The 17504-nt window shown below is 37.5% G+C and overlaps 2 protein-coding genes across 4 annotated transcripts; one reads left to right on the forward strand and one right to left on the reverse strand.

The window, feature by feature from the left end:
- The first annotated feature begins 6642 nt into the window (after positions 1 to 6642).
- LOC127811184 (uncharacterized) lies at positions 6643 to 11582 on the forward strand. 3 transcript variants are annotated; one of them, XM_052350904.1, is made up of 5 exons: positions 6643 to 7509; positions 7612 to 9388; positions 10482 to 10683; positions 10781 to 10977; positions 11052 to 11582. In XM_052350904.1, the coding sequence occupies exons 2-5, from the start codon at positions 7654 to 7656 to the stop codon at positions 11126 to 11128; spliced, it is 2211 nt and encodes a 736-aa protein (XP_052206864.1). In that variant the 5' UTR covers positions 6643 to 7509; positions 7612 to 7653; the 3' UTR covers positions 11129 to 11582. The 3 variants fall into 3 exon arrangements, with proteins under 3 accessions (XP_052206864.1, XP_052206857.1, XP_052206853.1); XM_052350897.1 differs by having other exon boundaries at positions 6643 to 7268; positions 7345 to 9388; XM_052350893.1 differs by having other exon boundaries at positions 6643 to 9388.
- Positions 11583 to 13060: 1478 nt separating this feature from the next.
- On the reverse strand, positions 13061 to 15574 carry LOC127811202 (L-type lectin-domain containing receptor kinase S.4-like). The gene has a single exon (XM_052350910.1). It carries the CDS (start codon positions 15285 to 15287, stop codon positions 13218 to 13220), a length of 2070 nt encoding a protein of 689 aa, XP_052206870.1. The 5' UTR covers positions 15288 to 15574; the 3' UTR covers positions 13061 to 13217.
- Positions 15575 to 17504: the final 1930 nt, after the last annotated feature.

The raw sequence follows: 17504 nt of genomic DNA on the forward strand, positions 1-17504 counted from the left end.
CTAATAAGACTAGTCTTGATAGATTTCAAAAAAAAGACAGGCCAATATGCACACATTGTGGATATCATGGTTATACTATTGACAAATGCTATAAATTACATGGATATCGCCCAGGGTATAAGGTGAAACAGAGGAATCCTAATGGACCTGGACCTAATTTCATGAATTCTACTGATCACTTCAGCTCCAACACTATGAGTCAGGTTTTTGAGAGTACTACAAATACTCAGGGCATGGGGAAATTCATGCAATCTTTGAATTCTACTCAATATCATACTCTATTGAGCATGTTAAATGATCATCTTGGTGCAGCAAAGGCTAGGGCAGAATCTAATGCTTCTCAAAATCAAGCATTAGGCATTTGTTTTAATATTTCAATTAGTCCCTTACTTGGTCATTCGAAGTATTGGATAATAGACTCAAGGGCCACATGTCATGTGTGCTTTAGTAAATCTTATTTTCATAAGTTGAGACCAATTAAGGATATGTTTGTTATTCTCCCAAACCAATCTCGGTTGTCAGTAACTTGTATAGGGACTGTGAGATTAAGTGATTAAATGGTGTTAGAAAATGTTTTGTATGTGCCTTAATTCAAGTTTAACTTGATATCTGTGAGTGTACTAGTAAAAATGAATGATGTGAGCCTTAGATTCTTCTCTAATTCATTTGATATTCAGGATGTCCATCTTTCAAAGATGATTGGTATGGCTAGTCTTCATGGGGGATTGTATGTGATTGATGCTGATTTTATGCTTTGTACTTCTAATTCTCATGCCATTGTGGCTCATGTTATTAGTAAATATACTTGGCATAGTAGGCTTGGTCATGTTTATTTTCAAAAGCTGGATAAACTGAAAACTTTGATAAGATATAAAGATGTTGAAATTGTATTTTGTTTTGTATGTCCCTTAGCTAAACAAATGAGACTGTCATTTGTCTCTAATAACCATATTTCTCAACATGCTTTTAATTTAATTCACTGTGATACGTGGGGTCCATATCATGTGCCGACTCATGCTGATTATAAGTATTTTCTTATAATAGTTGATGATTGTACACGATTCACTTGGGTATTCTTGATGAGACATAAGTCAGAAGCTAGGGACATTATTCCTAAATTTTTCTCTATGATTGAGACACAATTTAATATAAGGGTGAAGAAATTTAGGTCAAACAATGCATCTAAACTGAATTTTCATAATTTCTTTAATGCCAAAGGGGTGATTAATCAATTTTCTTGTGTAAAAAGACCTGAACGAAATTCGGTGGTAAAGCGTAAGTATCAACACCTCCTTAGTGTAGCTAGGGCATTGCTTTTTCAATGTCAAGTTCGTATTCAATTTTGGGGTGAATGTATTCTCACAACAACATTCTTAATAAATAGGACTCCAACTTCTTCATTGAATTATCAGTATTCTTATCAGGTTCTCTACCATTCATCAGTGGATTACTCATATTTTAGGGTGTTTAGTTGTTTTTGTTTTGTTTCTACCTTGCCTTTTTACAGATCAAAATTTTTCCCTCGATCAACTGTCTGCATATATCTTAGTTATTCCCATGGGATGAAAAGTTACAAACTATACGACATAATCACCAAGAAATTCATTATTTCTTGGGATGTTGTATTTCATAAAGAGGTTTTTCCTTTTCACTCCATTGTTCCCTCATAGGAAGTTGTGGATCATTTTCCTAATCTAGTCATGCCTCAGCTTGGGCTTGATGTGCATTCTGTCAATCTAATTGCATTTGATTCTCCTTCTTTGATCGAACTTCTTGACAACCCTATTGTTTCTGCACTATCATTTCGCAGATCTACTCGCATTACTCGGCCCTTTTCTTATCTTCAAGATTATTGTTGTTATTTGTTAACTCAAACATCAACCCCTCTTACAACTTCTTCTTATCCATTAGCCCATTATGTTTCTTATTTTGCTTTGTCTCCTTCTCATAGGCACTACATTTTTAATGTTTCTTCCAATTTTGAACCTCAATTCTATCATCAGACAATGCTCTATGCTCACTGGAGGGATGCCATGAAAGTTGAGTTGGATGCCATGCATTTGAATAACACTTGGTCTGTCACTACTTTGCCTTAGGATAAGTATGCTATTGGACGTAAGTAGGTGTATAAGATCAAATATAAGTTCGATGGTTCAATAAAGAGGCATAAGGCTCGTTTGGTGGCAAAGGGATACACACAACAAGAGGGTTTGGACTTATTTGACACTTTTTTTCCAGTAGCTAAGTTGGCTATAGTCAAGGTTCTCTTAGCTTTAGCTGTTATTCATAATTGGCTTCTTGGGTATCAACCTAGAGATGCTGCTCCTTCTCAGGGGGAGAGGTTGGTGTGTAAACTTCATAAATCAATCTATGGGTTAAAATAGGCTTCACACAATGGTTTGCCAAGTTTTTCACTACCTTACTTAAGTATGGTTTTATCTAGTCCAAGTCTGACTATTCCCTCTTTACTAAGGGTAGTGGGTTTTCTTTTGTGACTTTGCTTATCTATGTTGATGATATCATTATCACAGGTAATGATACTGCTGCTATAGCTTTTTTTAAGGAGTTTCTTCATGGTCAGTTCAAACTTAAAGACCTTGGGTGTCTAAAGTACTTCATTGGCCTTGAGATTGCTTGCTTGTCTAGAGGTATTTTCTTGTCTCAACGACATTATACATTATAGATTCTTGAGGATACGGGTTTTTTATCTAGCAAACTAGCTATGGTTCCTATGATTCCCAATGTTAAATTGAGTTCTACTGATGGTGATTTGGTTGAGGACGTATCTGCCTATAGATGACTCATTGGTTATTTGCTTTATCTTACTCTATCTCATCCTGACATTACTTATTCTTTTCATAATTTTAGCCAATATGTTTCTCAGCCTCGAAAATCACATCTTGATGCAGTCCACCATCTATTGAGGTATCTAAAATCTTCTCTTGGACTGTTTTTCTCTGCTTCTTCTTCTTTGCAAATTCGGGCATTCTCAGATGCTAATTGGGCCTCTTATCTAGATACAAGACGTTTTGTCACGGGTTTTTGTATATTCCTTGGTTTCTTAGAGGGCTAAGAAGCAAAGTACAATCTCGGTCTTTAGCAGAGGCTGAATATAAGGCTCTTGCTATTATAGCCAGTGAGATTATATGGTTACATCAGCTTCTTACTGATTTTCAAGTTTCTACTCTCAATCATGCTATCTTATTTTGTGATAATCAGACTACGATTCACATTGCATCTAACCCGATTTTTCATGAGTAGACCAAGCACATCAAGTTGGACTGCCATTTTGTTCGGGATAAATTGGCAGTTGGTATTCTCAAGTTACTGCCCATTCATTCTGTTCATCAATTGGCAAATTTGTTTATCAAGCCTTTACCGACTTTTTAATTGTCTCTTCTATTGTCCAAGATGACTGTTATGTATTGTTGTTAAAATTGTGAGTCAACTCATACGATTTTACGAGTTTACGAGTCAAGAGGCATAAAACGAGTCAACTCGCTAGTAGGATCGAGTTTTATAGAATTGAACCCAAGTCTACGAGCTTACCGATCTGAGTTTATTGGGTCTGAGTTTACGATTTTACGAGTTTACTAAGTTTAGTCTTGCCCACAATTTTGAGGTTAGAAACAAAAATATTTTTGTCTCTAACCAACATATATATATATATATACAATCATTGTCAATCTCTTATTTTGGTTCTTCTACAAAACCTAAACGACATTATGCCTGTGTGCTTGCTACATTCATTTGTTGTGTCTTTCTGCAAACCATAATTGTTGTTGATCTTTTTTTGGCCTTTCTTCTTCGTTCGTTCACCTTGAAAGTTCAAAGAATCAAAGCCAACCTAGGTATATGAGTAAGTTGTGAGTGAGAATGACTATGTTTTGATAAGTTCGATAATCAAATGCTGTGTGTGCGCTGTGCTGAGCTCTATGTTACATTCAATTGATGTGCTAAGTGAGTGTGCTACGCAGCTGTGCTTGTGTGTACATTCTTATTTGTGATGTTGTTATCTATACATATAAGTAAGTCCAGATTCAAAGAATTAATCTTAAATATGTCACAATCAGATCATGAGTGAGTCTAATTTTATATTAATATTGATGATTAGCAAGAAACAAATATACCTTTGGTATTGGTAACTTAATTAGTGTAATGACATAATGTAAAAGTTTAATAATATTTGTTGTTTTTATGACTTAGTATTTTTAGTTATTTTTAACAATGTTTGTTGATGATGATGGTAATGTTTATTGTTTGAATTTTGATTATAGATGGATGAATGATGAATTTAATATTTAAAAATTTCATATTATTTAGTATTTTTGAAATTGATAGATGAAGTAATTTTGAAATAGGTACATCTATTTAATTTATAATAAAGAATATGTCATTAAAAACATATATTTATATAAATTAAAAGGTATTTTTAATTTTTCGTAAAATCTTACAATTTTACTATCTAATTTTATGAATCCCTTACGATCCCACTTAAAATCTTGATTTTAACAACCTTGCTGTTATGAATATTCATAGTTCATCTTGAGGAGGAGTATTAGCATATATTATATTTTGGTTTATTTTGTAGTTTGTGACGATGGTGTATTTTTGTTGTGTTGGATTTGTTAGATAGTTTGATTACTCGCCGTTGTTGTTTTAATCAATGGCATTTTTGTAAATAGTTAATAGGTTTTGGTTTATTATTTATGGCTGAGATCTAAATGAATAAAATAATCGATAAAGCATTTTTAACTCTTTCGCTCGTTTATGTGTTAACAACTTGTAACTTGTTTTATTTCAATATCTCCTCAATTTGACTTTAGTTTGAAAATACAAGGACAAAACTAAACAAAAACACTTTTAAACTCCATTTTAAGATAATATTTTCAGACTGTGTATCATTGTTTTTTCATATGCTAATATCTGCAATCATTAACTATCAAACCTTCGCATTTTCAACAATTTGAAATTCCTCGTTAGATCCCAAATTTGATTGTAAAATTTGCAAATACATTCATACTCATATTCTTATAGGACAAAGACAAACAATTGCTTTTTGTTCGTTTTACTCTTGTTATAAATTTTCTTATCTTTAAAAACTTAGGTTGCGTTCACTTTACTGTTTTCAACTTGTTTTGAGTTTTTAATTTTTCAAAATATTAAAAATGCGTTTATTTTACTATTTTCAAAAATCCATTTTTGAAATTTTTTTTTTTTGAAAAGAAAACCTTTTGTTGTTTTAAGTGTTTTTAGCCAAAACACGTTGAAAACACCAAAATACAAAAAACAATCCCCCATTCCCCTCTAATCTCGCACACCCAGAATCTCTCGTCATCTCATTCTTGCACGTAGTCAGTTGTAACAACCATCAATAGTAGTAGATCCAGTGGCGACCATTTCTCTCCTTTCTTCCAACGGCAATCAATGACCACTAGATCTGATGATAGCTAGACACAGGGCAAGTTGAATCGCTTGGAGAAAAACCAAAACAACTGCGGTGACCAACGAAGGCAGCGATAACAACGAGCATCAGTAGCGACAACGGTGGAGATGAGCAGCAACATCAGTGACGTGGGTTTTTTTGTGACCAATGATTGCTTTGTGGTTTCTTCATGGTTTCCTTTGAATTTTGGATTGGAATCTCCAGAAAGTGGATACCAAATTTTCTTAAGTGGGTTTGTGAGATTTTGATATTGTGTATTTAGTTATTAATTTGTATATTTAATTATTGATTTTATGTATGTGTATATTTAATTATTTTGTTTATGCATGTATTTGATTATTTTGTGTATTTAGTTATTAAGTTGTGTATTTGATTATTAATTTTGTATATGTGTGAAAATTATAGATAAGGTAAAATAAATAGAATTGAAATTTATTATAATAAATAATGAAATAGTAAGTGAAATAGAGAGGAGAATAGTGAGTGAAAATATTTTTTTTAAAATTTCAAAAGAAACATGTCTTTAATTTTCTGTTTTAAAAAATAATTTTTCAAAATGATAAACAAAAAGTGTTTTTAGTTTTTTAAAAATAGATAATCAAAACATAAAATTAAAAATAAATTTAAAAATAAAAATTAAATACGAAAGAGAACACAACCTTAACCTTAGTAATTATGTTTTTCATAATTTAAAAGCTTAATATATCAAAAGAAGAAAAATAAAACTTGTTTGTTGAATTTCCACATAAACTTTTTATGTGGGGAAAAGTCCAAAACTTTATATTATGCTATAAGTTTGTTTTTATGAATTTAAGGCCATATTATATTGTTTGACACACTGTGAAATCCATTTCCTTAATTGTTGGGATTTAATTTTTGATGTTTCTAATCATATTTAACGAAAGAATCGCTAAAATTTGGAAATAATTTACTCATAATTTTTTGTATTTAAAGAAAAATTATAATGATAGTTTTTTTTATTTAGAGACGTAATATAGGTTTATTCAGAAGGTGAAGTAATATATATATATTTATTTTTATTAAACATATAAATAAATAAATAAAAGAAAAAGAGGGATAAAAAAAAAAAGGAACATAGAGACACAAGATTTGGTTAAATTTATTGCAGTTAAGCACCTAGAATTAGAATTAGAATTAGAATTATATTATCTTAAACAGATCATGTTGTTTACTGGAAGAAGGAAAAACCGAACATGTGTTCGCATCCATTGCAATTTCGCAAATTCAATTGCCCCACAAAACCGATTTGAGCCCTACCCATAAACTTCTGCTTTCTGGATCGAGCGTAATTCTTCATACTCCCAGAATGAACAGTTCGATCCGATTAAGAATCATGAAAAGCATAAACCGAAGGGTCGAACGCCAACGAAGAGAGACGGAGATCAGTCCCAAGATCCAGTTTTTATCATACCTTAAACAAGCCGAAGGATGATGAGAAATCTCAGGCCTTTGTCCTCGTTGTCGGTCCGGTTCAGAAAATAGTCGGCCGCCGGCCGGCCTAACCGGCGTCTGACCTTCTCCGGCTTGGGATCCAGGTGACTGAAGCTTCCGGTTCTCCGCACCGTAACCCGGCCCATTTGGGAATTATCGGCGCGAGTTGACCGGATCATCCGGTGAAACCCGAACTAATTAAGCGAAACCACGCTCCCTGACCGCTGCCCTAACCGGTCCATCCGGTTAACCATCGATTCTCATCTCTTCTATATATAATAGGCTCACGAAACCTCCCCAACTCGGTCCCTGTCTCTCTTTAGCCGCTCGCTCTCTCTCTCTTTCAAAGCACATCAAGGATTAATACAAAGTAAGTCCAATTCCCTCCCTTTCTCGTCCTATTCAATCTTCGTTTTGCTGAATAGATTTTGTGTAATTCAAAGCAGTAGATTTGGGTTTTGTCACATGCCGTATTGCGGTTCAAGGGTCTTCATTATTTTGCTTAATTTCGAATGAAAGAGAGTTCTTTTTCGGAGTAGCCATTGGACATATGCAAAGTTCTTGAGGGGTCCCGAGTGCACGAGGCTTGCTGCTTTAGGAGGGTCGTATTTGTATGTATCCTCCCCTTCGCCGTTTTTTGCAAAGACGCTCTGTTTCCGCATATGTAAAATTGTTAAGGTAGAAAAATGACATCTGGGTTGGAGCCTGTGCAGCTTACTCCGCAGAAGCATGACCCGGCATGGAAGCACTGTCAGATGTTTAAGAATGGGGAGAAGGTTCAGCTCAAGTGTTTGTACTGTGGGAAAATCTTTAAGGGTGGTGGGATTCATAGAATTAAGGAGCATCTTGCTGGGCAGAAGGGTAATGCGTCGACCTGTCTAAGAGTTCAGCCCGATGTTCGCCTTCAGATGCAGGAGAGCTTAAACGGTGTTGTGGCGAAGAAGAGGAAGAAGCAGAAAATTGTGGAAGAGATGTCGAATTTCAATCCATCCACTGGTGAGGTAGACGCTTTTACCAATCAGTGCGGTTTGAATACTGAAGTTGCATTGGATGCTGTTCCTGAAACAGTTGAACCGAGTTCTACTTTCTTGGTGAATCGAGAAGAAGAGATGAATAACAAAGGTGGAGGTAGGAGAAAGAAAGGCAGAATAAGAAAAGCCTCTCTTTCTGCAAATCCTAGTTCGAATGCTTTAATTACTGTCAGCAATACTGCAGTTGGTGCAAAAAGGGCAAACAATCAAGTTAGTATGGCAGTAGGACGGTTCCTTTATGATGTTGGAATCCCTTTGGATGCAGCGAAGTCGGTCTATTTCCAACCAATGATTGATGCCATTGCTTCTCAAGGAATGGGAGTCGTAGCTCCCTCTTATCATGATCTTCGCAACTGTATTTTAAAGAGTTCGCTTCAGGAAGTGAGGAATGACACTGATCAATGTGTGGTGACATGGGCGAAGACCGGTTGTTCTGTCTTGGTTGATGAATGGGTCTCTGAGAATGGTAGAACGATAGTGAACTTTTTGGCATATTGTCCTGAGGGAATAACATTTTTGAGGTCTGTGGATGTTTCTGACACTATGAATTCCCCAGATGCTCTTTATGAATTGCTTAAGGAAGTGGTAGAAGAAGCTGGAATCAGGAACGTGTTGCAACTGATCACTCATTCTGAAGAGCGATATTCTGTTGCTGCAAAAAGATTGACCGAAGCATTGCCTACTGTTTATTGGACTCCTTGTGCGGCTCATTGCATTTATTTGATTCTTGAGGATTTTAAAAAACTTGACTGGATAAATGTAATATTCGAGCAAGCTAAATCCATGTCAAGATTTATATACAACCACAGTGTTGTATTGAATATGATGAGAAGGTATACTTTTGGTGTTGATTTAGTTGATGTAGGAGCTACTCACATTGCAACAGACTTCACAACCTTAAATAGAATGGTAAATATCAGACACAATTTGCAATCAATGGTTACTTCTGAGGAGTGGATGGAGTGTCCGTATTCAAAGAAGCCAGAGGGACTTGCGATGTTAGATCATATCAGTGGTCAGTCATTTTGGTCCTCCTGCATGTTAATTGTCTGTTTGACCGATCCACTATTGCGACTTTTGAGGTTGGTTGGCAGTGAGAAGAGGCCTGCAATGGGGTATGTTTATGCAGGAATTTATCGAGCAAAAGAATCGATTAAGAAGCAATTGCCTGAAAGGAAAGATTATTTGGTTTATTGGAATATTATAGATAAAAGGTGGGGGCAACTACAAAGTCATCCTCTTCATGCTGCAGGTTTCTACCTCAATCCTAAGTTCTTTTTTAGTATCGAGGGGGATCTAAACCATCACATTAGATCGTCTGTGTATGATTGCATAGAGAAGTTGGTTCCCGACCCAAAAACCCAGGATAAGATAGTGAAAGAGATATCCTCCTACCATAATGCTGTAGGGGATTTTGCGCGGAAGATGGCAATCAGAGCCAGAGATACTTTACTCCCTGGTGAGCGTCCTTCTACTAACTATAATTGTTTCATTTTGTTATAATAGTTTTGTTTGTTTGCTATTCTAGTTTGTCTATAATTCGCAAGCCTAGAGTTTTGATATCTTTGGGGAGATATAGATCTTCCATGCCTTTAACCATTCATGGGGCAGCCATGTTGGAACGGGGAAAGTTTAATTAGACCAATAAAAATTGGCTTACGCGTTTTAACTTTTCCCATTCTTTCATTCCTTGTTTGTTTGTCTCTTTTTTTATTGTTACCCCAGACAAATGTTGATTACAATGTTTTTAGTGGGTATGATGGAGGTGTGATAACAGAATTTGTCCCTAGGTCCATTGATACTCTTTTGGTGAAATTGTGAGCATGGCTGGAGTTTACGGAGGTTATCTTTGGGTGGTATTTAGATGCACATAGAAATTCAAAATTAGTTGTAAAGAGAGGTTTAAGAGCATAATCACGGAAAGGTTTTTGAATTGGGTTACATGTATGGATGATTAAGGGCACGGATGTTTTAATATGCTAACCTGATATGTTTTCAAGTTCACATTATAAAGCGATCATACTTGTATTGGACTTCCAAACTCAAAACTTATTAATGATTTAGCAGATCCACTAATTTGCAATTATCATTATCCAGTGCATTGCTTTTTGCTGGAAAAATGTGATTGTATGCGCTGTGTTGTATTTTCTTCCTTTTAATATTCTTCTTCTTCTTTTGGTAGGGAGGGTCAGACTGGGGTTTGACCGTTAACTCTTTTGTTACTTAATGGATCACAAACGTTTTATTCTTCGCCTTTTTTTTTTTTTTTTTTAAGATATATGGGGATTTGAGAAGAAGCATCAGTTAACATTTCTGTATTTTTTTTTTTTGAGTATTTTTCTCTGTTGGGGTCAGGGCTCCGGCCTGCAGGGTATGAACCATGGACTGAATCGGGTAGGCTTAATAATATCCATAACGACTTGGGGCAAACCGCTTGCTCCAAACCCTTCTTGTCAAAGCATGTTGCACGTGGAGCTGATTTTATTTTTGAGCTATATTTCCTACTTTATTTCATACGCTGCTCATGTTCTTGTAAATTTTGATTATTTTAGACGAATGGTGGTCAACGTATGGTGGGGGCTGCCCAAATTTGGCTCGTTTGGCTATCCGTATTCTAAGCCAAACCTGCAGTTTGATGGTGTGTAAGCCAAACTGGAATACCATTCGACAAATGCATGAAGCAAGGAACTGCCTTGAGAGTCAGAGGCTTACTGACCTTGTTTTTGTTCACTACAACTTGCAATTGAAACAAATGTAAGTGGCACAAATGATCTTTTGCGTATTAGTTACAGAATAAGTTATTTACAGTTGCAAGATAAAAGGTACCCTTGCATTACGTGTTGCTTTACAGGGCCCGAAACGAAAAAGAACAGGATGCAATCGATCCCATTTCCTTGGATAACATAAGTATCGTTGGAGACTGGGTTGTGGCCAAGGAGGGATGGTCAGAGGGCGTTGGGAACCGGGATTGGATGGCAGTTGATCCGCCCTTGGGCAACACGGTGCTACTGGGACCGTCAACTGATGATGTGGAGGAGTTAGGTGCAGGTAATGGCAGCTTTTTCCTAATCCTGTCAAGCTCTGTCCCGAGCTCTGCTGACCCACATTTCTCCCACCTGCAGGTTTTGATGACTACGAAATTTTTCAAGGAGTGAAATGCGAAGAAGAGGAAAATGGGGAAGAGAGGACAGGGGAGTGAGCTAGCCCAATGTAGCAAGCAAAACTCTTTCTTCTTTATTTGTTATGCAATGATGGGGGGAGGGGAAGGGGTTGTTTTTACTCTCCGGAGAATGTGCTGCTCCTGCTTAGAAGGTGAGTGTTGCTTTGCAGACTGCATAGTGGTATTATAAACGACGTCGTCCTCCAGTGCATAAGGCGCCCAACTTTGCCTTTCCATGCATGGTAATATACCCGGAAATTGAGTAAGCCCTTTAAAGGATAAGGATGCTTGCTTTGCTAGTGTAGTAGTAGTAGTAGTAATAGTATGTACATCATTATGGCTAAACACTATGAATTTATGGGCTTCAATGTTTTTTGGAGTCTCTGCCTGTTGATGAAGTTCAAGCTCTGATTAGTATCTACTTTGGCCACTGGATCAAAACATTATTGGCTAATGCATTTTGTACTCTACATATCATCATATAAACATAAGAACAAAAACATATATAATAAAATAAAATAAAAGGATAATTGCATAAACATTCAAATAGTTATTCAATTTTATTTTCAGTAGTAGTAACACTCAAAATATCACATTAAATTTTTATGAACATGATGTCCATGTCCATGTCTGTTTTTGGTAAATGCCCGTCACTCTCTCCATCAATAGTATCAAAGGAATTGACCTTCACAACAGTCGCCCTCTCCCACATCCACATTCCATAATTTGATGTATTATTATTAGATCGTGCTACAATATGTTTGATGGCCGAATCGAACTTCATCGAATGATAAAGTCTGATCAATCATCGAGATGTTGTAGATGAAAATAGCCCAATCGAGCTTAGTTTGATTGGACTTCATTCAGAGACAGTAATGACAAATTAATTGAGGGCATTTTTATAATTTGACGTCTTCGATCATTCTCTCGGTAATTTAATTATTTATATAATTAGTATTTTCTATTATTATCCAATTATCAATGAAAGATAGTATTTAATATTAATATAAGTAATATTTATTTTAAAATTATTAATTTTTATATTTTTATAAAGATGAGATGAAATGAGCCAAAACAAACAAGGTGGACTCCACTTACCATAGTGTATAATCCATTTCATTTCTTTATACTAATTCAAGAAATGCTAAATAGACTAATATGTTTTGAATTTTAGGTTAATTTTTAATTTTATCCTGTTTTGATCTTTACTTCAATTTGATCATCAAACTTTCACTTTTGTTTCAATTTTATACTTGATCCAACAAGCTTGTACCCCAATTTACGCGACGATTAATGTGTCAAATAATGGATACGTCAGCAAAAATGATAGCGTTTTTGGGTTGGTCTTCAATGAGCACAGCCAAAACAATGCTATTTTGTCGTATTACACAATAAAATGACGTTTTTCTTGTGCATAAAACCCTCTTCTTTCACAACTCAAGGTTTTCAAAAAGAGAAAGACGACGACAGCAACAAAGTAGCACAAGAATCAAAGGCGACGCACGGAACAGTGATAGACAGGGTTCAACGGTGACAAAAAAAGCAATGTGTAAGGTTCAAAAGTAATCACTCGACCAAGCCAACTTCTCTCTTTTGCTCGAATTGCATATTGGTTCCTTTGTCGTCGCTATTGTCGTTCCTTCTTTATCATACTACTCCGTTGTCGACCTTCTCTTTTTGGATACCCTAAGTCACGAAATAAGGAGATTTTATGCACAAGCAAAATGGCGTCATTTTGCCTTTGTGTAATAATAAGACAAAATGTCATCGTTATGGCTGTGCTTATTGAAAATTAGCCCCAAAAATAGTCATTTTTGCTGACATTTGTTATTTGATATATCAATCATAAGTTGGGATATATTCTTACCGAATTGAATATAAATAAAAATAAAAATTCGAGGATCAAATTAAAATAAATGTCAAAACAGAACAAAATTAAAAATTAACTCAGAATTAAGATATATTAGTCTATTTTGCCTTCACCAAATTGTTTCAATCTTTGCTGCTTTGGATATGGTAAAAGAAACTAATAATATTGTACAAAATTAAACTGATAATTGATAATATTTACAAGAAAGAAGGAACCGTGACAAAGAACACCTACCATCTCACCCACCCCCACCAGACGCTACCTCCCGTCCCTGGCCGCCGACAGCAACGGCGGCGAACCCGTCCCCGCTTCAATATCCACCAGAGTCCCATCGCCCGCCGACGAGCATACGCTTGCCCTCTCATACACCGACGACGACGGATACGAATGCATGAAATCCTCAAACTCCACTCCCCCGCCGCCCTTCCCATCATCCCCCGGCGGAACCACCACCTCCGGCAGCCCCACTTCCCCCTCCAGGTACCTCACCACCTGCCTCATCGTAGGCCGCCTCCCGGGCCCATTGTTCGAACACATTAGCCCCAGCTTCACCGCCACCACTACCTCCGTCTCGTCATATTCGCCGTCCAATCTCGAGTCCACCACCTCCAGCACCGCCCCCTCCCGCCACTTCTCCCAAACCCAGTCCACCAGAATCAGCTCCTCCGGCAGGGCCTTGGCCTCCACCGGCCGCCGCCCACACACCACTTCCAGCATCAGCGCGCCGAAGGCAAACACGTCCGAGCTCGCCGTCGGCTTCCCGGTCCGGGTCAGCTCCGGCGCCAAGTACCCGAGCGTGCCCACTACCCGGGTCGTGCTAGGGTTCGACCCGCGCTCGTAGAGCTTCGCCAGCCCAAAGTCGCCGAGCCGGCCGTTGAGCTCCGAGTCCAACAAAACGTTCCCGGCTTTAATGTCTCTGTGAATAACAGTTTGCTCCCACTCTTCGTGGAGATATAGAAGTCCATAGGCCACGCCTTTGATGATTTTGAACCTCTGTTCCCAACTCAGAATCATTCTGGGCTCCTCGAAAATATACTTGTCCAAGCTCCCATTGGGCATGTAATCGTAAACGAGTAAGAGATCGCCGCGGCGGCGGCACCATCCGAGGAGCTGGACGAGGTTCCTGTGGCGGAGCCGGCCAATGCTGGCGATCTCGGAGACGAACTCCCGTAAACCCTGCTTCGATTCGTGCGAAATTCGCTTAACGGCGACATGGGTTTTGGAATTGGGGAGCGTTCCTTTGTAGACTCGGCCGAATCCGCCGAATCCGAGGAGCTGTTTGTCTCGGAAGCCTCGAGTGGCTTGCTTGAGCTCCTTGTAGGAGAATCTGTGCGGGCCAATGTCGAGCTCCCAGGCCTCGATTACGTCGGCGTTCTTAATCCTTCTGATTACGTAAAAACCAATTCCAATTGCCATAACAATGGCGAGAAAAATACACACAGATAGGATGATAATCAAGGCCGTCTGATTTTGTCTGTGGCCCGGAAGAGAAGGAAGAGAAGATAAATCGAGAGATTGAGCTTGGCCGTTGATCTTGAAGCTCCAGCCTTGGATATAGTGAAAACTCGCGAGTAAACCAGTCGAAGCAGAGAAGCCGACAAACATGGATTCTTCCAGAATTGGGGACAGATCGACGTGAAAAGACAAGACCGAGGAACTGGGTTTGGTCGAGGAGAGTGACAGCGTGACATTCAGTTCCTTTTTGCCGGAATCGTAGTCGATCCAGGCCTGAATCGTCTTCCCGCTCTTGAGATTCAGGAATTTCGGCGTCGAATCGCCTTCCTCAAAATAGCTAGCATTCGTAGAAGCGGTCGATATCAGTCCATTGATGTCGATGCCGACATGATTGTCGTTGATGTCCCTGAACTCGAAATCCTGGACGGTGTCGAACTCGACGGCGAACAAATGGTTGGAGAAGTTCCCGTTGTCGTTGGCGTTGACAAGGCCGAGGAACTGGCTGGGAAGGGCGGTTTTAAGGTCCTTGGTTGGCGAGATCGTGAAGGCGAGGCCATGGCCGCCAAGCTTCTGGTACTCGGGAATGATGGCGAAGGCGAAAGCGGTGGAGAAGGAGAAAGCTTTGTCATTTGGGGAGGGCTTGAATCTGATGGGATTTGGGTAGAAGGCGCGGCCGATCAGGCGGGGCGTGTCGTTGGTGAGCTTCAAGACTCCGTTTCTCTGAATCTCTGCGACGCCGGAGAGGCTTATGTTCTGGTCGCGGAGGTTCTTGAATCCTCTGTAGATGAATTCGTCCGTCTGGGAGAGAAGTGGGTTTGTGAAGAGGAAACAGAGAAAGAAAGAGAGCCAGTAAAGATGGAGCCTCTTGGCCATGGAGATGGAATCCTCACATCACATGAGCTTAGCTTGTTCTGGTTTCGGAATGAGAAGGTGATTGTGAGATGGAGATGATTTGGGAAGACGAAGGGGGGAAATTGGGTTCTTATCAAACACCGAAGTAGTAAACAAGTGGAAGGCTCACCGACCGACCCAGTTTGAAAACTGAAAGCGGAGAGGGGAAGAGGTAGGAATGGAGAGATCGAGCGGAGAAAGTGCAGGAAAATGGAAGTTGCTTTCCGAGAAAATTGACAAGAAAATGATTTATTTATTTATTTTTTAATTTAATCCAAGAGCTTGCTTGAAAAAGGAAAATAATACAGGAGTAAAAGAGAAAGGGAATCAATGGGCATTTGTTTAGATAACATAAGAATAGATAGAGATATATCAAATTTTTATATATATATATATAGAGATGCATGGCTTCCTCATAAACTCACTCCCTCATATAATCTTAATCCTAATTTGCTTTTAGTTGTCTTTGTCTTGTGTCGTGTCATCTGGTCTGGTGGTCTTGATACAATTATTTATATTTCTCTTTCACTTGTTCAATTTACTGTCTCGGAGGTTAGGTGGGTGGGTGGGTTGAAAATCAGGATCCCACCTCTTCATTTATTTAGTTTCTAAAAAAAAGTAATAGTTTTGAAAATCACAACAAAACAAGTAGTTTTCTTTACATATTTTTGTTGATAGCAAAATAAGCTGCGTGACAAAAAGACTACGTGTCTTCTCGTATTAGATGCAAACTTCAAATTGAAAAGATAGAGCGAGTGACGTACTACTAGAGTTAAAAAAAGAGTGCCAACCTCATATACCAAGCGGCAACCAAGACACTAGGCCGCATGTATATATGTAGGGATATATATCTCTGATTGATCTCTCTCTCTCTCTCTACCTGGGTATATATCAAAATTCAATCTTAATTTTGTAAGTTAAAAGATTGAATTTTTTTATTTATTAATTTTGTTAATAATAGAGCGATCCCTCACTAGCTATAAAATTCACGATGTTTTTAAAAAGAATACTTTTAACAACTCAACTCCCAATAAATCATTTGAAACTCTTATAAATTAATTATACAAATGACTTCAAGACATAAGTCAAGTAATTCGTAAGTGATACATTGCTATTAGTATTAATAAGTTACGAGTTTAATATTTGACTTAAGTACGAACTAAAGATTCACTTAAGATTTATCTTTTCTGTCGAAATTGAGAATACAAATAATAGAGAATCACACAAGAATGATAAACACAAGTTAATTATATAATAAGATTGATTAAATTTTAATCATAGTACTTTCAATAATTACATCACGAAAAGTAATCAAAAAGGACAAAAGCAAGAAAATAATAATAAGAACATAAAAATAAACATAAAATTAAAACGGTTCAAAATTATTAAAACACCACTTGCTACAATTATAATAATATTCTTAGGGATGGCTAATCTTTCGTTTGTTTGTTTGAATTGAAATTGAAGAATGCATGGTGGTGTTGGTGTTGGGTCCTTTTGTTTGTTTATTCACGCGGCCCTGTCTGTCTGTAAAGCTTTACCCTCGATTCAATTGAAAAGTGGCAGCCACTCTGGCATGTGCTTTCTGTATGCATATTCCTATATATATATATATATATAGAGAGAGAGAGAGAGAGAGAGAGAGACAATTGATTGAAAAAAAAAAAAAAACTCTTGGGCCCATATTTTTTTCTTTTAGATTACGCTTGATTGCTGGTGTCCTCACTCATTTTGCACTTAAAATTATAATGAAGAGATAAATCGAGAGATATGTTCAAATAATTAGGGTGATAGGTCTTAACACCACTAATATCACTCCTAAGGTTCTCCCCTAAAAAAAAATATTTTGCTTCTCTCAAAAATCGAACCCATACTAAAAATTTTTAGACAAACTTCCAATCTACCCCTTTACCACTTAAGTATGCCCCTAGGCCTCCTGGGGCAGTGAAATCTTGAGTCAAGGGCGGGTTCAAACTCGTAATCTCTATCTTCTCGCTGTACACTAGAGATAGGTTAAAATAGAAAATAAACATGTTTTTGTTATGTTATGCTCAATGAGTTGGTTGAATTTTTAAACTCCAAAAGCACTGCAATTTAAAAGACAACCACCAACTTGGTAGCTGACGGATGAAATGAGGAGATAAAAAAAACAAAAAACAAAACAAAACAAAGAAGAAGAAGAAGAAAAATAAGTCAAAT

The sequence above is a fragment of the Diospyros lotus genome, chromosome 1 (genome assembly GCF_014633365.1).
Source record: "Diospyros lotus cultivar Yz01 chromosome 1, ASM1463336v1, whole genome shotgun sequence".
NCBI classification, from domain to species: Eukaryota; Viridiplantae; Streptophyta; class Magnoliopsida; order Ericales; family Ebenaceae; genus Diospyros; species Diospyros lotus.

Bases quoted from the DNA above. Each gene is read 5' to 3' on its own strand.
- LOC127811184 (XM_052350893.1), top strand. From the start codon at position 7,585: ATGACATCTGGGTTGGAGCCTGTGCAGCTTACTCCGCAGAAGCATGAC. The intron at 10,684-10,780 runs GTAAGTGGCACA...GTTGCTTTACAG, and splicing joins AACTTGCAATTGAAACAAAT to GGCCCGAAACGAAAAAGAAC. The intron at 10,978-11,051 runs GTAATGGCAGCT...TCCCACCTGCAG, and splicing joins TGTGGAGGAGTTAGGTGCAG to GTTTTGATGACTACGAAATT.
- LOC127811202 (XM_052350910.1), bottom strand. From the start codon at position 15,287: ATGGCCAAGAGGCTCCATCTTTACTGGCTCTCTTTCTTTCTCTGTTTC.